Source organism: Dipteris shenzhenensis, chromosome 15, assembly GCF_047967505.1.
Source record: "Dipteris shenzhenensis isolate YYH24624 ecotype China chromosome 15, Dip_SZ_1.0, whole genome shotgun sequence".
Classification (NCBI taxonomy): domain Eukaryota; kingdom Viridiplantae; phylum Streptophyta; class Polypodiopsida; order Gleicheniales; family Dipteridaceae; genus Dipteris; species Dipteris shenzhenensis.
The window spans coordinates 37526707-37549907 of NC_141610.1; the positions used below are offsets into that span (position 1 = coordinate 37526707).

The 23201-nt window shown below is 46.0% G+C and overlaps 1 protein-coding gene across 1 annotated transcript in view; it reads left to right on the forward strand.

The window, feature by feature from the left end:
• Positions 1–22893, forward strand: part of STN7 (Serine/Threonine kinase domain protein) — a 45072-nt gene extending 22179 nt beyond the window's left edge. The window contains exons 7-10 of the mRNA XM_087385757.1: positions 2593–2686; positions 2805–2861; positions 2957–3370; positions 21986–22893. Coding sequence (XP_087241883.1) covers positions 2593–2686; positions 2805–2861; positions 2957–3370; positions 21986–22147 — 727 coding nt within the window. The 3' untranslated portion in view covers positions 22148–22893. The remainder of the gene's footprint in view (positions 1–2592; positions 2687–2804; positions 2862–2956; positions 3371–21985) is intronic.
• The last annotated feature ends 308 nt before the right edge of the window (positions 22894–23201 follow it).

The window sequence follows — 23201 nt, forward strand, 5'->3', positions numbered from 1 at the left end:
AAATAAAGTGGACAGCCGGTTACCCGCGGGTCAACCCCTATCTCCTACTTGGCTGATTATTATTTGCTGTTTCCTGCACCTATTTAACAGCCCGCATATGAAATTTTGAGGGCAAAATTCTATGGGAAGGGATGGCTGTAATGAAGGGGAAAAAGAGGCAAAGTTAGAGGCCCTTTAGGTGGAAAATGTGGAGGGACTATATAAGTCTCTATCCACCCTCCACTATGTACCTTTTTTTATGTGACATCTAATCCTATCTACTCTCCCTCCTCCTTCTTGCTTCCTGTTGCCTACGCTCACACACACTCTCTCTCTCTCCTCCCTCTCTCTATCTCTCTATCCCCTCATCCTTCTCTCTCTTCCTCTCCCTTTCCCCTTCTCTCTTCCCCTTCCTTCCTTCTGCTATTCTATCCCCATCTCTAAATCTGCCCCTTCCCTCTTCATTACACTGGCCGCCCCACGTGTCGTGTGTGGTCTCCGCGTCTCTTGTCGAGCCATATCGTGGTGATGACGGGTCTCACTCAAGATCCATAGTGCTCTCGTCTCCTCGAGCTCCTCCCCCTCGATCTCATATGGCGCTGGCTCAGATGCGTAAATCAGTGACGTGTGTCTGTGCTCGGTCTAGCTCGGTATCCTAAGGCATCGATTGTAGCTGATATCTGGCCTGCCATACGAGGGAACCTCCGTGTCTCCACATCTCAATCAAGTAGAGCCCAATTCAGATTTGGTCAGGGAAATGTATCAACTTTGTGAGTGGTCTGAAGCCAAACCCCGTCCCGAAAGAGGCAGTGGTATCGCCCTCGGATCTCATAGTAGGCCGGACAAACACATAGAAAATGCTCCTTTGTCTCGATCTCCTCCATTTTGCATAGTCTACAGACCTGCTGCTCTCTAGGTATGCCAACTGCTCTCCCAGCCTCAGTCCGTAGCTGATGGGACAAGACTCGTTTCTGTCCAATAGCAATCCGCAAGGCATGTGAAACTCTCCTATCCTCGAGGTACTGGGGCCTGATGATGAGACCATGCTCCGATATCCTCAGAAAATGGTCATGATAGAACTGGGTCTTGGTGGGGAACTCCGGATCCCCCCCCAAGCCCGAGATTTGTGAAGCTGGAGAGAGAGAGAGAGAGAGAGAGAGAGAGGCTATTGACCTTGAAAATTCAGCCTGTCTAGGCTGCATTCTCTATCTGGAAAAGATCTACCTTGTTCACTTATTCTGCGTTGGTCTTCCAGATTTTGAACTAGACTTGTGAATACCTCCTTCAGCTTTATGTATTTGGTAAGCTCTCACAATTTCTGCCCTGCTTTGGCAGTGCATATATCCAGCTTTATACTTCGTGCTTTGTGCTTGTGGCTTCAGAGAAGATCTAGTCTTGTGGTTTCTACTTTATCCTTCGGCTACCATGTTGCTGCTGATCTTCACTAGTTGTTTCAGTTTGAACATCTGGCATGTTCTCTTGCACGTTGGCATCCACTATCTCAACACCACTTGCTAAAATGCAAGGGTGACATTTTTGGATTTCTGATGATTGCTAATTGCTCTTTAGCATCCTTCGTTGTATTGTTTCCCTTCATCATCTGCAAAGTTTTAATGATTTTTTCTCATATGTAGTAATATTTTCTATGTTGTCTTTGTCTTTGGATGTGAGGCTGTAGGTAGTCCACATACCTTCTCCATGTGCCTGCTTTACTGGGTGGAACTACTCTATTAGAAGTTATGTGAAAAATATTGGCGATTTTCCTGCAGCTTTAGTTGCGTGTCCGCTGTTACTGAGGTTGTGAGCCGGCATTGAGGTCCATGCTGCAATCAGGAGGAACGTAACCCAAGCTTTGAGCACGGTGTTGAATAGCTGTTACATATCCATGCCTCTCAAAAGATATATCCCCCAAACCTCCAACTGTGTTGTCCATAGGTGAGGAACATTATTCTAAATCCACATTTTTTTTTCCAAGAAAAAGACTTCTATTAAGTAAGAAAAAAACCCGCGAGAGCAAGCTCAAAGTGGAATACATCATGAAATCATGAGGATAAATAAAAAATCCCTCAGAGTGAGGTGGAAAACAACCAAGGCTGAGGCTGAAAGTGCCATCTCAACCCTGTAGTAGTTTCAGAGAAGAAAGGAGAATCCTTCCATTCCCTGAAGAAAGAAGCCCTCCTAGCTGAGGCTGCACGGGAGTCCCCCTGCATACCCGTCCATACGGCCATCAAAGTATGTACGATGTCTGTCCAAATACTAGCCAATGTGTGCGAGGGATGAACCATTCTAAATCCACATTCATGTAGCATCACTACAGAAAATGGAAAATGAAGTGTCGACCATAATTCCATTGGAGTATCAATTTTGTGATGACAGATAAGTTTCTTCTCGAATACTGACCATCAAATTGTAGCTGACTATGCTGTATATTTCTTCACGTATGTTTTGAGAGACTAACTGAGCTCTGCAATTGTTGTTAGTGTTGGTGGTTGGGGATATCCTCATCCTTTCTCTTCACAAGCCCGGGCAGGGAAAGATTTTTAGACAGCTATTAGCTGACTAAATAAATCTTAAAGCTGAATATACTAAGGTCAATTCATAAATTTTGTGCAGGTATGCTGCCCCTGAACAGTACATTATGAGTACACAGACGCCATCTGCACCACCCGCCCCAGTAGCCGCTGCTCTCTCACCTGTGTTGTGGCAGGTTAATCATCTTTTCCTCATAAGTAGCTTATGCTTTCCCTGTCTGGTGAATTATCCAGACAGAATTTGCTATCTACAGTTCACTTTAGTATCTTACAAGTTTTTGTTTTCCCTCTCAGATGAATTTGCCAGACAGATTTGATATCTATAGTTCAGGTCTGATCTTTTTGCAAATGGTAAGTAGGTCCTACAAAATGCTACTGTGTGCAACTTGGCTTCATATTTAGACAATTAAGGAGAGCTGAATTCATTTTTCTCTTGTTATCTGCAGGCTTTTCCTAGCCTACGTACAGACAGTGCACTTATTCAGTTCAATCGACAGTTAAAGCGATGTGGATATGACATTGTCTCATGGAGGGAACAAACTGAAGCACGCGCAAATGCAGAGCTCCGCCATGGGTTTGAACTCTTGGATTTAGATGGGGGAGTTGGGTGGGAGCTTTTGCTTGCAATGATCCGCTACAAAGGGCGGCAGCGAATAAGTGCAAGGGATGCTCTCTCACACCCTTACTTTGACAGAGAAGGCTTGATGGGCCTAACTTTTATGCAAAAGTTGCGATTGAAATTGATTCGTGCTGCACAACAAGATCCAAATGAAACCATCCAGTGGATATATGGCCTCCTTGCCAAATCAGGGACATCTACAGTAGGTGGCTTCACGGAGGCTCAGCTTCAGGATATAAAGGTAAGCGATTGTCTCTTACAGATTCTGCAATCATTACTATTTTGATTGTGAAATTTAGTTTAAACTTCGTTAAAATGCTCTTCCTAGTTCTTACCTGGGTTGTTGCTGCTCAGATGAACATTCATAGCTACTGGCGATTCCTCCCTTGTCTATGAGGGACTCCTTTATTAAGGAGAATCTCAGCCTGTAGTAGATGACAGTCTTTACTGGAATGCTATGTGAGGCATGTGGTCATTGTCATGGTTGATGGACTGTATGGTTTATGAGAGACTTTTTTCTGAGTCTTATTGTGGACATACAAGCGTGTTTGAGATGTGCAAAACGAAATTTCCTGCTCCAATAGAGGTGCTCTTTGTGAGAGAGGGGTATATCTGATTTCCTTTTGGAGGTTAATCTAATTATAATATGCTGGTTTATATGTATTTACCATCTCGTCATTGGCCAGTCTAGTGCTACACATCTTGTCAATGGAGGCTTATAACCTTACAAGAAGAGTCCAATTGGGAATGACCTTCATAGAATCGTATCGAAGTAATGGAAACCTGTTGAGGACGTTAGGTTTTGGAATAGGTCATTTCGTCACATTCCACATACAATGTTTCTCATTTTTGGGAGCTTATGCAGTTGGTCAAGGTGTCAGGATGGCTAGGTCCTGATTTGCAAAATGGCATGTTGATGGTTTGCGGCCATGTCGGTGATTACCAGGAGGCTATAGATGTATTTTTTCCTTTTACATGACAAGTTTTGGCATGTTACTGGATTCAAGTAGTTATCATTCCTCCTAAAAGACAACTTGTGGATGGACCCTTGGATCACAAGCCTAAGCGTTCTCAAGCTCAGCAGCAGCTGTTTGGAAGAGTTTAACGAGTACTTGGTTCCCCACAATCACGCCTCCCTACTGCTCTTGCTGGACAGCTGATTGTAAGGCAGTGCTTGCTCCCGGATCCTTGATCTCCTTGCTGCTGTGAAGGCAGCCCAACATTGAGGCATAAGTCTCCCACTATTCAGTCTTCCTTTTCTCCTGTGAAGGAAGCCAGTGATGAAGGATTTGCCTCTGTAGATATGGACCTCCCTGCTGCACGAGTTTCAATATGAATGAGGCACCAAACTGCAGGTACAAGTGAATAGAGAATGCCCCAACAAAGGGGCCCTTTGATAGGCTGGAAAATGAGCCAACCAGCTGTTTGTCTAACAGACTGGGCCGACCTGTCTGTAGGGTTTTTGGTGCGAGTTGACCTGCTCCATCTCCTGTGCAATCCTGCCACCTGTCCATGCGCGTGCTTGGGAGGTGATCCTGTACTGCTCTGACCTTTGAATCTGCTCCAGTGTGCTCCAGCCTGCTGCGCACTCTGTTCCGGCCGTCTGCAGCACCATCCAGTCACTACTCTGACCTGTAGTTCATCTCCAAAAGAGCCTTCTGTCTGCCGCGTGGCACTGCTGCTCCAGACGCTCCTTTGCTGCAGGTCTCCGACCACATTTCCAACCTTATGCAGCTCGTGGGTGCTGCACAAGTTCATGCTGTGGATTTCAGCCTCCAATATTGGCCAATTACACTTCCAGAAGCTGCCCGCACAGAAGCCTATATGCTGCTCAAGTGGCAGCCCCATATTCTCTCTCTTTATCTGCTCACACACTTCCCCCATGCTCTTTGCATTTAGGGGTTCACAGATGGGGAGGTCACCATGTAAACTCCAACAAGCACATTCTGTTTGCGAACAAAAGCCTTGACTGATTGCGAGTGGTGATAAGTGATTGCAGGTGGCAGTACTCGTTGTTTGCGAGCAGCAATACCCATTGCTTGTAAGAGGTGACAGGGCTGGCGATCTGCAGGCAGGAATCATCAGCCTATTTTCCGGCCTGTGCTCGGGATGTGGGTCATCATATTTTTCAGAACATATGCAAGATCCGTTTGCTAGGATTACTTTTCTGCGCTGCATGCCTTGAAGTTGGGATTGCTGGATGCCTCCACTTTATTCCTTCGCATGTGAGTAACATGCATGAGTTGAACGCTTCTCTCTCCTAGTGGCCATGCCAAGTGATCTCGATCTTGCATGTGAATTGTATAGGTACTCTATGGCTGCATGCACAATTGGTACTAGTACTCTTCTCTTTACTTTCTGATAGCTAAAGTCACTCTAAAAGTACTTTTGTAGACCGTGTGTGGATTTCAAGCCATAACGAGTATCCCTCAAGTTCAGCAAAACACGTGGCTTGCATACCAAACTTTGGATGCCTGTGCCACACATGTGATATCTACATTGCACTTTCTAGACCCTTGGCTACCCCTACCTTTGGTGACTTACCTACTCTAGCTCACTTTCTAGTTCACCTATCCTACTAGCCTATGAGCTCCTCATCTCTTATCCTCGACTAGTTTGCTTGCTCTCTCTAGCTCCTAGGCGAGCTATCACCCTCAAAAGCTTGCTTCTCTACACACACACTTTTTGTTGAGAAATTTTTCCTTTATATTACAGAGTCAGCATCCGAAAGCAGGATGTGCTCAAATACATCAAGAGAAGATCTCAATATAGGACAAATATACATCTTGATCTATAGACCCTGTTTGCAGGCAATCATAAAAAGATTGCTGCAAAGAGTGCCTGAAGAAAGAGTAAGGTGAGAAAATTGGATCGCCAAAACTCTATGATTTATGTCTTTCCATAGAGTCCAAAGTGCCCAACATCTAACCCTAGGAAAAAACAAATCAAAATCCTGTCTAGGTGGGTGAATCCCAAAACCAGAAGCATTTTCCAAAAAGAAAACTTGGAAATCTGGTTCTCAAATGTTGGCCTAATAATCCAAGGAAATCACGTGTATGAGAGCAATGCCAAAGAAGGTGAGGCACTGTCTCCTGTGCAGCTAAGCATCTGTGGCAAATAGTCAGAGCAATATGTCTGCGTGCCAAAACCACACACACAATTTTTTTTGGGGTGAAATTTCTTTTGCGTTATATTGCAGTCACTATCCCAAAAAAGGAAAATGACCAAATACATCAAGAGAAAATCTCAATATATGACAAGTTTACATCATAGTCTATATACTGAGTTTGCAGACAATCATAGAAGGATTGCTGCAAAGAGTGCTTGAAAAAAGAGAAAAGTGAAAAGATTGGATCACCAAAGGCTCCTACACACACACACTCAAAAACATAGAGCTCAGCTGAATTGAGATTGCAAAAATGAGATACAAGAGGGCTATCAACATGATACAACCCTAAAACCCTAGGGTGAGTCAAAGCTGATTGTAATACTAACTCAACCACTAACTGTAGTTAGGGGAGAAAACCTTACAAGGAAAAAGTGCCCCGCCCCTATCCCTCATAATTAACTAATATATTGGCCATTTCCTTAAATATTACAATATTTCCAACTCCATAGTGACAATGTGCTGGTGTACAAGGAGTGATCTCAATCACCAATGGAAGTAAGCCCAAAGCTTTGTAGAAAGCTTCAAACTTTCTCTGGAGAGGGCCTTGATGAAAAGATCTGCAATGTCGTGATGTGTGGGGCAGTAGATCAATCGATCTCTCTCGCATGTAACCTCTTTCTGACAGAATTTTAATGGATCTCAATCTGTTTTGTGCATGCATGAAACACAAACTTCCATGCCACCACAATAGCAATCTAATTGTCAGTGAAAATGGGAGTAGATGGCTGCAGACCACCATGAAGCTCTGCCATCAATCTCCTAAGCCATACACATTCAACTATAGTTGTGAAGGCTGCCTTGTACTGAGCTTCACAAGATGATGTTGCCACAGTGGATTGTTTCTTGCTCAACCAAGAAATACATGGACTGCCAATAAAGAAACAATTTCCACGGGTCGACTATTGAGTGTCCTAATCACCAGCCCAATCTCAAATGAAGTTTCAAGATCCTTCTTGAATTCTGCAATTTTATCACCCTGTTTGTGAGCAGCTTCAAGAATACAGAAAGGGTTTGTTGATTATCACCCTGTTTGTGAGCAGCATATCATTGACAAACAGGGTGATAATCAACAAATCCTTTTTGTCTTCTTGACATAAAGGGTGCTCTCAGTTGGACTATTCTGCAAAGGCTGCCTAGGCAAAATTGTACATGTTAACTATGAGGTCAGCTGATCGGCATTGCTCCTCTATTCTCTTTAATCTTCGATGTCCATCGGGTTGTAGACTTTCTTGCACAGATTCTGGGTTTTGATCATCAAAGAGCTGCTGCACCCACCTTGGTTTGTGCCTTCCGTTGTGGTGTGATTGGTGCAACAGGCTGGATTTCTTGGTCCTCGCTATTAGAGAACACCTCCTCCTTGATAGTTTCTTCATAGTTTTGGGTCGGAAAATGGCAAGTTATTTCTTTAGTTGATGATGAAGTGGCTGGAACTGCATCCACCAATGAGTGTGGTCGCTCAACAAACACCACGTCTCGGTTTACGATGATCTTCTTTGCCTCTACATCATAGAGTCGATAGGCCTTTGACTCCATGCTATATCCCAAGAAGATACATTTCCTACTCTTGGCATCTAAATTGGTTCTCAATGCATCCGAAATGTGTGTATAACATCCACATCCAAGTGTACGAAAATGAGAAATTGAAGGTTTCTTACCCGAGTAGGCCTCTTGTGGAGTCATCCCTTTGAGAGTCTTTGTATAGCACCGGTTGAGAATATAGACTGCTATATTGATTGTCTCAGCCCATAATGTGTTGGATAGCCCCTTTGCCTTTAACATGCAACGTCCCATCTCAACCAACTATTCGGTTTCAACTTTCTACAACAATTATTTGTTGAGGTGTAGGGGAGCAATAAGTTCCCGCTTAATGCCATGCTCATTTCAATACTTGTCAAATTCCTTTGACATGAACTCTCCTCCTCGATCGGTGCAAAACTTTTTGACCTTCTTTCCTGTTTCATTTTCTACAAGCTTGTGCCACAACTCAAGAGCTTGAGTCTTATCCCAAAGGAAATACACCCACATCTTTCTACTATAATCGTTGACTATCAGCATAAAGTAGAGAGATCCACCCAAAGCAGTAGTAGACATCCTACCACAGAGATAGCATTTACTAGCTCTAGAGGTGCCTTTACTCGATTTGTGGTCTCATGTGGAAATGGCTTCTTGGCTTGCTTACCCATCAAACAAGCTTCACATGGCTCCCACTTATTTGTGAGTGTAGGGTAGGCAAATGTGCAACGGTCCCTTTCTTTTGCATTTCCTTCAGCACATCATAGCTATGTGGCCAAACCGCTCGTGCCAAAGCCTTTCTGTCTCCAAATTTGAAGTGATTGAAAGTGCTGTGAGCTCATACAAGTTGTTTTTCCTAGAACCTGTGCCCACAACATTGCCCTTTGCATCTAATCTTAAAAGTTTTTGAAGCGAACTTCAAGATCCTGATCAGTTATTGCAGCAACAAAAAGTATATTTCTTTTGATATGTGGAACAAAAAGTACATTAACAGCTTCTTAGATTCACCATTGGCTGGCGTTTAAGTGAGATGGTACCGGTCCCTTGAACTACATACTTTGCATCATTCCCAACTACGACATTTGTGGGTTTTTGTAGAGGCTGAAGAGAACTATACCATTCTTTCATACCTGTCATGTGTCGGATTGCACCACTCTCCAATACCCATGAAGTGTTGCTTGGTGACGATTGATCCATGGAGCACATCTCCTCAATAGCCACAAATAGCTCGAGCTCAATTTTAGCATTGTTGATAGTGTCCTTGCCCTTCCATGAAGCTTTTAAGGTCCCATTCTTCTCATCGTATTGCTTCTTTCTGCAATCTTTTGCAGCATGACCTTTCTTGCTGCAATAGTAACACGACCCTTGAAACTTCTTATTCTTCGGCTTTTTGTTTCTTGAAGAATTGCCACTTCTCCCTTTGGTAATAGTAGTGAAAGCAATATGGCTCCCACCATCACGACTCTTTAGCTGCATCTCCTTCTCAAGTAGTAATGCACAAAATTGAGTGCAAGAGTTAGAACTTGAGTGTTAAGTGCAGTCACCAGACCGTTGAATTTGTGTGGAAGAATTTGAATGTACCTTCGAGCTAGCTCTTTGCTAGTCTTTGCAATGCCCACAGTAGCCATTTGATCACACAGATTCTTGATCCTCGTGATGAATGTCTCAACGGTCTCCCCTTCTACAATCTTTTCGACAACAAGTTGATTTTTCAAATTTTGAATCTGAGTCTATTGCGAGTCTCGTACTGATTCTTCAAGATGTTCCAAGCCTCGGATCCGTTGGACGTGTGTTGAATCAATGTAAGCACGAAATCAGCAATCGTGGCGTTTGGATTGCTCGAGTACGAAGACGGGAACGTGACTGAAGGTGGTGGTGCCAACAGGTGCTACTTGTTGGTATATGTGTAATGCCCACCTCTCATATATAACCGCCAATGTTCCATAGTGCCCTTTTATAAGGCCCCCATTATGAGGAGAAGCCATGGTAGGATCCTAGTTTTGACACTAGATGAGGTCTCATGGTGACTGTTTGATGGTTAGGAGATGGTAGAAGGAACAACGTACTCCTCGGGGGTTCGGAAGCAGTACCTTTGATCCTAGGGGTCTGGAGGCAACGGCCCTAGTGGGGGTTCAAGGGCAGCGCCCCCAATGGGGATTCGGGATCAACGTGAGCATTTGCGTGTGAATTTACTTACGCGTGCGTGGTCGATGGTCGGTGGTGAATGGTCTTTGGCCGGTGGCGAAATTCAAGCAAACATGTGCCACCGTCTTCACACTAAGTCACACAATGTGCTAAGTCAATATGCATGTGCTACCACAAGCCTACCAGTGTGGTGGAATAGGTCTACTACGAAGGGCTATATAAGGAGGCCACTTCTCAAGCCTCAACATCCAGTGCCAACAAAGCTTTACTAGAGAGTGCACTGGTGAACAACACCATCAGTTGTATCTTATTTGGTGATAAGGAATTTTTATTATGCTCTATTGTGTCTATTCTCTTTAATTATTATACTATCGTTGTTATCAAACGATCTCTCCGTTGCACCGTATTTCTATATGGTATCAGAGCACTAGGTGCTTTGAGCAACGATAGTGCGAGAAACTGAGTTGCAACAAAGCTTTAGCACTTGGTGTGATGTCTGCTCTTGGTACAACTTCTAGAGTATCTGCTGTTGCTACTACTCCTACTCCAACAATTCGCATTGGACCACTCACCTTCACGGAAGGCAAACTTGATTGTACAAACTACATTTTTTGGAAGTTTAAGATAAGTGCAAATTTAGGCTCATATGAGCTGCAGGAAAACCATTCTCGGGAGTGATCTGAAACGAGTTGGCACTGCCGATCCTACAAATCCCAGTAACATAATTCCTCTTGATGCTATCTTCTTCGAGCATGGAAGCGGCACAATACTGATGCACTTCATGCCATCGTCACAATTGTACTTCTAGTTGATCTTCTTATAATGAGTGAATAACTTGGAGTCTTCCAGGCACCATGCTCTGAGGGTCTGGCTCAACCTGTCCTTCCTTTGGCAAGGTACGCAATAAAAGAACCATCTCGAGGAACAAAGTTCCAAGAATATTTCTAGATAACCTAGACCACGAACTCTCACTGAGCTCTCAACAGGTACTCTTGTGGCTTTAGCTCACTTTGTCCATGACCTTCCAGCAATCTGTGTCCGAGATTTAAAGAAGCACCCACACTTCCTCTTCTGCCTTCGAAGAAGGTCCATTCCTTCCAATCTCGTATTACCTGAGGCATATGAAGAGCAGTTTCTCTCCACAACATGCCATAAAGGCTTAAATTAAGAACATCAAGTACATACCAGATCGTCGTACTGCTTGTGTGCTTGCTTTGAAAGCAAACCATGCATCTCGTTGAGGCACATACCAATAGCCTGTGCAATCTTGTACTTTTCCCTTTTGAATAACAGCAACCATATGAACATGAAACCCTAGGGCACACCATGGAATCCACCCATGTGTCAGTATCAACAGCCATGCACCTGGAAGATTCCAAGCACTCCATGCTGTCCTTCACCTTCACAAAGGTTTCTGGCTCCCTATCGACCCACATCTCTATGTCAGACATCTTCATTGTAGCTTCTAGGTCGGCATATCTTTTACCTCAGTAACACAGGGAGATATCACCAAGAATAGTTCTCGATCGCCACATTAGCTTTGGCTTTTGTGTCACCATCTGAATCTGAGTCGGCTTGTTGTTTTTTTTGATCCGCCTTCTTCTTTCTGCAATCGTTCGCAAAATGGCCTGGCGTGTCACAATAGAAGCACTTCTTCTTTTGCTTTCTCTTCTTCGAAGTGTCCTCGTCATCTCCAGAGTCATCCTTCTTGAGCTTGCCACCATCAGGCTTTCCCTTTCCTTTGCCAGTACTATCCTTTGCCAGTAACGCCTTGCCATCGTTGTCGTTGTTGTAGAGCTTCTCCCTAGCTTCTTCCTGGAGCAGTAATGGACCCAACTCCTCAAAAGTCAGAGGTTTGGTCCTCTGTTCTACTGTCATGGTCGTAACGAAGCTTTTGAAACTCCGAGGTAGCCTCCTCAGTATCATTAAGGCCAAGTGGCACGAGTCCACCTTCTGACCAACCGATGCTAGTTGATCCCTTACCACCTTGACCTTCATCAAGTAGTCATGTACTGAATCTCCCTCATCCATATCCAAGTTGTAGAGCTGATGCTAAAGAAGCAAGATCCGGGATGTGTATGTGTCTCGTACAGACCTTTTAGAATGGTCCACGCCTCTACTGACTGTGTCGGTCATCTAGATGTGAGGAAGCACAGAGTTAGCCGTAGTCCCTATGGTCAGTGCCAGGGCATGGGTATTTCTATCTTCCCATGCTTCGAGCTCCTCTCCATCTACTGGTATGAGTATCTTCCCATTGTTGTCCACCACATCCTTCAGCTTCACCTCTGTTCCCATTGTCAGTTTCCACAATTTTCAAGCCACTAAATGACTCCGGATCTTCACCTTCTAGATAGGATAATTTGTCCCATCCGATTTTCCAGACTCTCCAAAGTTAGGGATGGTGAAAGAATGAAATCGACTCGGGGAGGAGGAAGGGAGATAAGGGGCTGAAGAGGCTTCTGAAATCGACATCTCTGCTACTAAACCACACAGCAAAATCGAACAAACTCAACCTTCTGTAGACTAGAACTCGTACGCACCTGAATGAGCCACCCCCCTCGCAAGGGCATAGTCGTCCAATCATGGAAGTAGATTCCCAAGAGCCTCTAAATCAAGGTCCCTTGCCTTCCGGCTCCCACACTTGTGAGCCTCCTACTTGAGCTTTGATACCATGTTAAAAATCCACCAATAGAGGGTATGCACAGCGGAAGACTGATAGAATGTCCAGAGGTGTGGAATCACAAACTTCTTAAACTTATGTGCTTCAAATAGATGTGCAGACTCATCTCCCTCGCTCCTTGCTCCCGTGCTCCCGTGCTCCCCACTTAGCCACCCCTGCTCCCCGCTCAACCCTGCCCCCCGCTCAGCCCCTCGCTCCCCTCAGCCACCCCTCGCTCCCCGCTACCCCCTCACTCAGCCACCTCCCTCCCTCCTTTTCCGCTCATCCACCGCCCCCCCTTCTCTGCTCCCCTCGCCACCTTCGCTCCCCCTTTTTTTTTTGAACTTCCAAAAAAAAAGAAAAAAAGAAACCACAACCACCTTTAAAAAAAAAAAAAATCCTTGCCATCCTAGCCTCTCCTCCTTCTCCACCTCTTGGCTGCCTCTCCACTTCAGGCTTCCGCCCTACCTCTCCACCACCTCGCACTGGACGTGCCTCCCATTATGGGGGGGAACCGGTGCTCCCGCTCCCGGCTGAACACTAACACTAAGATCTACGCCCGCACCCATAGAGAAATGGGGGACAAAGCCAAGAAAGACGACAATAACAACAACAACAAAAAAAAGCAAACGACACAACTGAATTTGGAGGATGTGTCCACGAAATCATAGAACGACATGCTGCCTTCCTCATCCAGCTTTTGTATGATCGGGTCTTCCTCGAACATTTTATTACAACCGAAGTGGACTCGGGGTAGACAGCAAGGCAAAGGTAGGACCCGCCTCAGCTTCTTCAGCCTCTATCTCTACCTCAACCTCAACTCCCGCTACAGTGTCAGTTTCGTTTTTAGCTCCAACCTCAGCTCCCTCTATCTCTATCTCTACTTTGACTTTAGTCCCCCAGCTCTAGTTCCAGTCTCAGCTATCTACATCTACGATCAATGATATACTCATGCCCATGGCGCCGGTTGTTGTTCCTTTTCTCACTTCTCCTGTTACAGCTCTCGCATAGCTTATGACCCCTACTTCGGAGGTGTCATACACTGTGCCGCATTACGCTTCACTCTCCCCTCTCCCTCTCAGTCAGCCCACCCTCCCACACCCCGTTGGGACTGCCCCATCCATTCCAATGTCATCTCTGCAGTCATCGTCCAGTTTTCAGACTCTCAGTCCCACTCTTTCATGCCACAGTCACCACAGTTTGAGCATGGACATGGGTGGACTGATACACCAGAGGCGAGTGACGAGCGTGAGATGGAGCTGGCTCGCTTCGCACGGGAGCAGGTTCGCTTCAACCAGGAGCAGAGCCGCATCATACAGGAGCAGGCTAGGGCCATTCGGGAGTAGGCGGGTCTTATTCAAGGACTCAGATAGGATATCATGCAGCTCCGACAAGAGGTCACAGCCATACACACTGCCTTAGGGAGTACCTCGGTGGTCGAGGCACAGATTGCGAGCATGCAATCTGCTATTGAGGAGACTTCCAGATGGGTTGACGTGGCCAAATGGGAACCCGCAAGGGTCACCATTTTGGCTATCCTCATGGAGCAGCAGATGAGAGCCAGTAAGGCTCTCAACATCAGAGTACGCGGAATCCCACGCATTGAGGCTACACCGATGGTAGATGCGACTGCGTTCGTGACCGCTACCTTGGGTGTGGCTGAGCACAGGATAGAGAGGGCATGGCAAGTGGGGAGAGATCCCAACCGAGAGCAACCCCTGATCATACGATTTCATGACACTCAGGCACAACTTTCAGCTCTACGACGCAGGTCAGTCCTTCGAGATCAGCTAGCGATCTTTATGGATGAGGACCTCACACCTCTACAGGTTGAGGAGAGGCGCTCTTTGCTGCAGCAGCGGGATCAGGCCTGAAAGGAGGGGAAGTGGGCAGTGGTACGAGAGGGACGACTTCTTACAGGCCCTCGTAGGACACCTGTCCTGCACCATTTGGAAATGTAATGGTACCTTATGGTCAGAACTAGGGAACTTCTCGGAATCCTATACAGGCCACGACATAGTCTTCTATACAGAGACACATTAGAGTCCAGAGCGCCCTCTTCCAATAGTCGGCGGATATACATGGGACTCTGCCTACAGTGATGAGACAAGGGGTACAGGAGGAGTTCGAGGTTCAGGTGGAGTTGCAGTCCTTTTCAGATCCACACTTCGGGGGATCATTTCAGTAGTGCAGAGAGATACACATTTCAGATTTCTTTGGATCCGGATACGACACATGGACAGCCAGGATCTGTTTGTCGTAGTTTGCTACTTCCCCCCAGAGACCTCCCACTTTGCCAGAGATATTCGAGGTGATGATGAGACATCCCCATTTGCTGCCCTTTATCAGTCCATCGTTGACTTTTCTAGCCACGGAGAAGTCCTTCTAGTGGGGGACTTCAACGCGAGGACAAGGGCCGATCAAGTACCACTTCTTGATTTCAGTGATGATTCCACTGTACTAGCAGATGCTGACCTCTAGGAGACAGGTATGCTACGGGTTTTGGCTGATAGGCGAGGTCCATTCTCATCTTATGGGTAGGCCCTATTAGACCTAGGCAAGATACATGATCTCATTATCTATAATGGTCTTGACAGATGGCCCGCTTCTGGTGGTTTCACATGCTTTCCACATGGGGGGGCTCTAGTGTTGTTGATTACATCATGGGATCCCCTGTCTTCACATCTCGCATTATTGACTTCACTGTAGCACCTCTCTCCCCAGGGGCTGATCATACATACCTTTTCTTTCGCATCTCCACCTCCCTTCGCACAGCACCTTCCACCCACCTACCTCGATATACGCTTTGATCAGGATCACTCACCTTCTTACTCTGGCCGTTTGTTCGCTTATATTGACTTCATACCCCTTTTAGAGGATCGTGTTGCCCTTGTCACCCGCTCACTACACGAGGCTGCCATTCACGCTTTTCCTCACACCACCCGCTCCACCCGCCCACCACCCCCTAGAACCGTACCCTGTAATAGTTGGTACGATGATGAGTGTAAGGCCTTACGCCATCAACTCAGATTCAATACCAAAAACAGTCTTCCGAGCGAACCAGATACGCTACTTGAATACCGTAGACTGGTATGGAGGAAGAAACTAGACTTTGTTCGTTGAAACGAGGAGGAGCTATTGAACATTTTGTTTAGTAACAACTCTAAGGACTTCTGGCGGAGATTTCTAGAAGGACGGTCCCCTCCACCACTCACTGACACCCAGATCTGGTTTGATTATGCACGCACACTTTATGACATTCCAAATCAGCCAGTCGCTAGCCTCTCACACATGCCTTGTCCCACATCCTGCACCCTCTTCACTAGAGGAGGGGTAAAGGATGCCGTAATGAAACTTCATAATGGCCGAGCGAAGGATCATGAGGGACTATGCACTGAGTTCATTGCATATGGGATTAACCTCCTAGCCCCGATCTTAGCAAAGCTTTTTAATGAAGCGGTTTGTTTGGGATTTTCACACACTTGGACCATTAACACTATCTCACCCATTCACAAGGCAGGGGATCCCATGAGCCCAGAGAACTATAGGACCATTATGATTGGACATGTCATGTCCAAGATTTATGCATCAGTACTTGACTCCGAGGTTAGTAGACTTGCAGAGTGTCGAGGACTTAGAGCAGCAGGACAAGCCGGATTCCGGCGTGATCATGGAACCATGGACCACATTCTCACGCTCAGATGTATCATCGAGGAGGCGAGGTCATGGAAGCAGAGGGTTTATTGTTGCTTTGTGGATTTCCGCAAGGCATTTGACACGGTCCCGAGAGCCCGCCTCATACGGCGCCTATAGGACTTGGGTTATGACCAGGGGATCATTTGGGCTGTCATGGCACTTTACGAGAGAGTTTCTGGCAGAGTTCGTGTAGGATCCAGGTGGGCAAACGAGATCATGAGTACCATCGGGGTCAAACAAGGGTGTCCTTTGTCGCCTACCTTGTTTGGCCTCTACGTTGACGAGCTTGAGATAGTGATGTAGACACAGGGGGGTGTAGGCTGCTCTCTTGCAGGCATGCTGATCCAGATTTTGCTCTATGCAGATGACGTGGCTCTCTTGTCTTCCTCAGCAGAGGGGCTTCAGAAACACCTAGACACACTACAGTCCTTTTGTGAGTCTCATGACTTGAAGGTCAACCTGGGTAAAACCAAGGTCATGATCTTCAATACATCTCGAGCCATCATGCGTCAGGAGCAGTTCACATTTGCGGGGTCATCTGTTGAGATAGTTTCATCATACACTCAGTGTCACAAGAAATGTTTCTAGATTTTTACAGGCGTTTCGTCTAGAAACACCTAAAAATATTATATTTTATAGAAGTTATATATACTTCATAAATAATTGTCTTCAGATTCTCTCTCTCTCTCTCTCTCTCAAAAGAGCTCTCAGATATCCATATTGTGCACACAATGCACACACATATTACACAGTTGAAAGAGTAAAAAGATGCGTCACACAGCCTATAGATTGAGGTTTACAAAGACATAGATCTTCCAGTTTACAAATTACTATTAACTAATTAGTTGCAAGTGCATATGGCTGCTAGCATATGCCATGGCCCATAGTTCAAACAATAAACTTTTAACTTTATAATTCAAATTCAGAATCAAGATTCAAGATTCAAAATATAAGAAAATGTATTATGTATTACTGTTTACATCATACATGTAACATGCCAAATTCAGAAAGAAACCCGTCGCGGTGGATTTTTTAACAGCCAGACGTTTCGCCCTAACTGCCCGTCACGAAACGTTTCTAAGAAACGTTTCGTCACGAAACGTTTCTTCGCGTTTCGGTGCCCCCGAAACACGTTTTTTGGTGACACTGCATACACTTATCTTGGGGTTATCTTCTCTGGACCGAGCTTCACTATGAGACCCGCGATGCAGGCACGCTTGAGCAGAGGGTATGCCTCATTGGCCAAGCTAGAGAGGCAGTGCTTCCGCTCACACTTTCAGGATCCACGCACCAAGGGAATGCTTTTTGACTCCTTGGCTCGCCCAGCGGGGATGTACGGCAGCCCTTGTTGGGGGCCAGACTCGTCAGATACAGAGTGGGGCCGTGTGGAGCAGCTACAGGTTCTCATGCTATCACGGATGATTCGTGGTAAGTCATCCGCTCCTCACCAAATCATTCAGGCTGAGTTTGGGTCACCCACTTTAGAGCTAGAAGCTGCATTTCAGGTCATCACATATCTGTATCGAGTTAGGGAATACGGGGATTATATCTCGGGGCGTAGCAGCCATGGATAGCTCTATCCTCTTCTATGGCACTTGCAGTAGGAGGAGATCAGAAGTGCTGGTATGCACGCACAAAGAGATGGTTTGGGCGATTGGGGCTCCACATGGATAGACTACCTCCCTTCCAGTATAGCATGGATGCTCCATTCTCTCCCCTCTTATCACACGAGGTCAACCAGGTTATCCATGAGGATCCACTACAGCTACACACTTTTCGGACCTGGTTAGAACCAAGTAAACTCCCAGTGAAGCATAGCTTCTACAGAGATCACTTCTTACATATCACAGCGGAGGGTTTCATTGACCCAACAGGATACACACAGATTCACCTACCCCACTCGATGAGGATCTCTCTTGGGCAGTTCCGGGTCTCTTCACACAGACTTTGCATCGAGAGCGGCAGAGTAGAGCGACCAGGGAGCGGCGCATATGCATACTATGTGACATACAGGAGGTTGAGACAGAGGAGCATTTCATCTTCAGGTGTCTTGTGTACTATGAGATCCGAGGACGTTTCCACTGCCTCTTCAGGGATAGTTATGGGATTCTAGCCCATTTCCTCTCCTACCTAGACCAGCCGTGTTTGGCAAGTTTCATTCATGAGGCACTTAGACACCGCGAGAGGATACTCCGAGCACGGAGACAGGAGCAGACTTCTTTCTCGGTTGATCCCTCTCAGAGCTCTATCACGGAGTTCTTTCAGCTAGATCACATGGACCCCAACGAGACGAGGCCTTGACATGACCGTGACCCGAAGCCTGTGACCCGAGAGCTCAGACAGAGGGTCGACACAGAGATCACACTTGGAGACATCCCCTCCTTGTTTAGAGTTGGAGCCCGAGCAACGGGGGTCATAGTAGCCCTGGTTAGACGCAGAGCTACGACCAGGAGACGTGCCAGGACCGCACCTCTGAGTGGCCGACAACACTCTATTGCCGACTTCATGCCTCCACTGCCTCATCCATCTTGATATCTTGCTGTTGCTGGGGATGATGATGATATTGATGATGATGCTGAGATTAATATATAGTCGACCATCGACATGACTATGTTGTACTTACGACTTAGTACTGCCATTCTGCAATTTTGCATTTTTTGCATTGGTATGGATGCTCGTTTAGTAGCTCCACTACCACAGCTCGTTGTATCAGGATTTTCACAGTGTCATAGACCCATCGGTCTTCCGAAGACTTTAATAAACTTTCTTTCTTTCTTTCTTTCTAGAACTTGAGCCCGCATGCTCCACCTCGAGCGTATGTAGACTCTCTGTCTTTTGACCTCAGCTCCTTGCTGCCCTAGAAGACAGCCAAGGTCCCAGCCCTCTGTGAGCTCAGTCTGCAGCTATCCTTGAACTCCTCTACCTCCTGGATGTAGGCCTGAGAGAGTGTGCACTGCTCCTCCTGCTACTCTCAAGACTGCTGGCTGCTGGATATGTTATGAGGCTCCTAGCCTCTCCTTTTATATGCCCCAAGGCCTTCTGAAATGACTGACTGGAGCAGGCCTCCTGGCCGACTCAGTCTGTCCCAAAACTGCCCCCACCAAGCCCTATATATTGGGCTGTGGGAAGCTCTACTTGGGCTGTGTGTCCTCTGCATTTATGTGGGGGCCCAGCCCCCCTATTTTGGGGCTGTGTGCTGGGCCTTGTGGCCGACCAGCCAGCCTCTTTGCCCTATAAAGGGCAGGGTGCTGCCCACTGCAGCCCCTCCCTTACCTTGCGATCTGCTGTTGCCAGGCCCTCCATCGTCGCTTCTTTGCTGCTGCTCTTCTGTTGCCTCATGCCAGGCCAGATCCAAGGCTCGATGCCCCGCCATCTCTCCTGCACATCAGCTCCTTTGATGCACCCTCTGAAGCTCTGATTTGCTGCCCATGTGGCAGCCCCCTGTTACTTCTTTTCTCTTGGCATCTTCTGCCCTAGGTCTCCCTCCCCCACTCTCTCCTCATTTGGGGGCTTGCAGATGGGGAGGTAACCTTTCCAACAATGCTTTGGGGTTTAAATATTCTCAACATTCCCGTACACATCCTTGCTCATAAGGGGGAAATGATACTGGAATTTGTGCAAGGAGATCAACATTGGTATGCCATGATGCGTTATTTGCTTTTTCAAATCAACACCTCAGCTTTGGTCATTGGCAGCCAACTCAGTGGGATTTCCTTCTTGGCTGTATTGATGGCAGCATCAAAGGCTGTCCTTTGGTCTCAAAAATGTTATTTGATTGGAAGTTGGAATGGCATGGCCGCGACTCCTTGCAGGGTAATTCTTTAAGGGCTGTAAGTTCACATTGGTTGAAGGCCTTTGACCCTCCGTTGGCTTTGCAGGACCTAGATGTTCCTACTTCTTGAGTTTCAAAGGGATCTGCTCTGTGGCTGAGGTGATTCATGATGATGGTACCATGATATCTTATCTGTTCCATGAAGGATGCTAGAGGAGCTAGGGCTTGACCTCTAGTCTCCACTTAGCCATCATGAGAAAAATGTAGTTGCTCTCTAGTCTTGTATGCCATTGAGCCTTGCAAACATATCTTCAAGCCCTATCATCTTTTTGTCTAGACCTTGAAGCTGCTGTCTCTGCACCAGTGGCTACTTTGAGGGAGACCTAAGTGTACACATCACCAAATGCTCATAAAGTTTGGCATTGATGATGAGCACTTTGTCATGCAAGAGAGGCATCTGGAAGATCCATTTGAATGAGGGCTACCCAATGCTTCAATACTGCAGGATATCCCAGAGAAGGCCATGATGTAGTAGCTTGCATGCAGGGCTGTGCTTGGGTCCAATCCACTAACAGTGAGCTTGCCTAGTAAGGCCCTCCTTTGCGTCTCTTGGTCAATGATTCTCAGAGCCCCTTCTGCCTGAAGGAGGATGCTCCAACCTGGCACAGGTGTCCCTTGTCACATCTAATCTGCCCAAAAAAAAGTAATTGAGTGATCTCCTCAAAAGACCTATAGAAGCACTAGCATGATGTGACGTACTAGGGTGTAGCGAAGAACTTTGGTTCACTATACAGGAGAGAGTTTGGCAATACTATAACAAAGAAGCTTGCATTCAACTTTTTCAAGCACTAGGCCAGCCTGCTGCTGTGTTACTTTGTCAATCCTAAATTGGCATGAAGGTAATGTGCCATCTGACTTTTGGGGATCCATATTAAGTCCTAATTCTCTCCCTATATTAGTGGAGAGTTGGAGGCTGGAAAGGAATCCAAAGGATTTCCACCACTTGATGCAATGCAACAGTGGTCAAGAAGCAATGAACACACTCAACGTTGTGCCCTCTATGTACAGGGCAGTAGCATGTGCCAGCTTGTGGTCTTGGTGACCATGCTTCTAACAAACCAAGAAATGCAGACCCAGTAGGCCAGAATCCTGCACTCTCTTTGAATAATACAAGACCTCTGCAACAGAAAGGAATAGGAAGGAGGTCAGGGGCTTCTGTGGCAAACCAACCTCAAGAGGAAGGCCTCTACTGTACGTCATCTGAGGTGTACCTGGATCAAGCTCCCGGTGTGGGTGCACAAGCAAACGGTGGAGGAAAGTGGATGAGAAGGGTGGCGGGAGGCTGCAGAGGGTGCAGTAGGTTTTGGCGGGCTGCAGAGAGGGCATATCGAGGACTTTCTTCAACTTTTCTTTTAAGGGTTTCTCTTCACAGAACCGTGTTTCTCTTTTTACCTTGCAGTTTTGAACTGTACTGTCAGTAAATGTACTTTTGAGCGTGACTTTGTGCCTTTTACAAGCTAAGTGGAGGCCAAGCTGTATAGCTGCAACTCTCTTTTTGCTGGCAGGATTTCAGTTTTTCTGACGTGTTGCCTGGTTGTGGTTCGTGTTTGCTGAAAGATTAAGCAAACCTAGATGCCCTCTATAAAGTAAGCGGACCCCAAGCTGTATGATTACAATTTTATTCTTGCTGGCAGGCTTCTCTGAGTCCGATTGGTCTGACATAATACCTAGATGTAGCTCAAAAATCTAGATGCTTATGTGTAAAATGAGTCCATTTGGCTTGAAAGGCATCCTGTTTATAGAATATGTTGATGTTTCAACTTAGGTGAACTTTGCCCTGTTTTTCTAGTGCTTTTGCTACCTCAGAAACATCTTGTGAATGTCATTCCCTTATTCTTTACAGGAGATTCGACCAAAGCCTAAGGCTACTTTGGAGCGCAATGCATTGGCTTCAGTTCTTAGGTTTCAGCGAAAAGTGGTCCGCACAATTGATGAGACCATGGATGAAATCAGGCCCCCAAAGAAGGTCTTCTGGTGGAGCCGGTGGATTCCAAGAGATAATTGAAGGTTGGATGCTCTTGGAATTTGATGTGTATATTATATTAGTCTGTTAGGGACTTGGTTCTAGAGGTTTCATAATTTGCCTGTCAATGTGATGGGAAAAGGACATCCCTCTGGTCTCTTTGATATATTGAGGATCAGTGTTGTACTTTAGACTCGTGTTGCAATGATCGAGTCACACCTGTATTCTGTACAATGTCGAAAGCTATGGGCATAGTTTGTGTAGAGCTGTTTTTTGAAGACTCAGCATCTTGGAAATGAGATAAGATTCTTCACACGTGTATATTCAAACTACCCAATCTGTAAAGAACTCACGAGGGGCTTCATCTTTATTTTGAAGCAGCAGCAGAAAGTTAAATTCATATTGAAAGCTCACAGGGTTATGATTATAAATGGTGCTAGGACTTGAGAAGGCAAAGGCACAATCATGATGGCAGGGTAAATGTGTCGTCACTTTCTGTTGAGAACACTCCTCAAAGGATGCGGGTGAAATATTAAGTGGTGGTTGTGCAAGGTCCGTATGAGGACTGGAACAGAGTATCCTGATATGGTGCATCATAAAGCAGTTTCCACTAATAAGAATTGTAATCATTTATTATGCCGACATTTTCAAGACAGCATGGGTGAGCCGTCATAGTGAACTGCTCTTTGTTTCTAAGTCACATATAGCTAATCTGGAAATGAATGTGAGATTGTCTTGTAACATTAATTGTTTATTTGTATTGAAAATCATGGACGCTGCCTTTCTAAGGCCTTGAACTGCTATCGACCATTTAGCGCTTTTATTATGCTAAAGGTGCTGACAATTATGCCTCTTTCATCATGACCATCTCTTTGTTTGCACTTAGTGGCCCTCAAGCTCGTCAGAAAGCATCTAGAGGTTGTGTATGTAGTGTGGCACTGTACCTTCCCCTTGTAAAATTGAAGTTCATGGGTCAATAAGCTATTAGCTACCTTACCAGGTTTAAGAGAGGTAATAGTGTCTAGAAGGTGGCAGGCTGAAAGCGAAGTTCATTAGGTAGGTCTGTGAAAAAGATTGTGCTGGAACACTCAGCTTT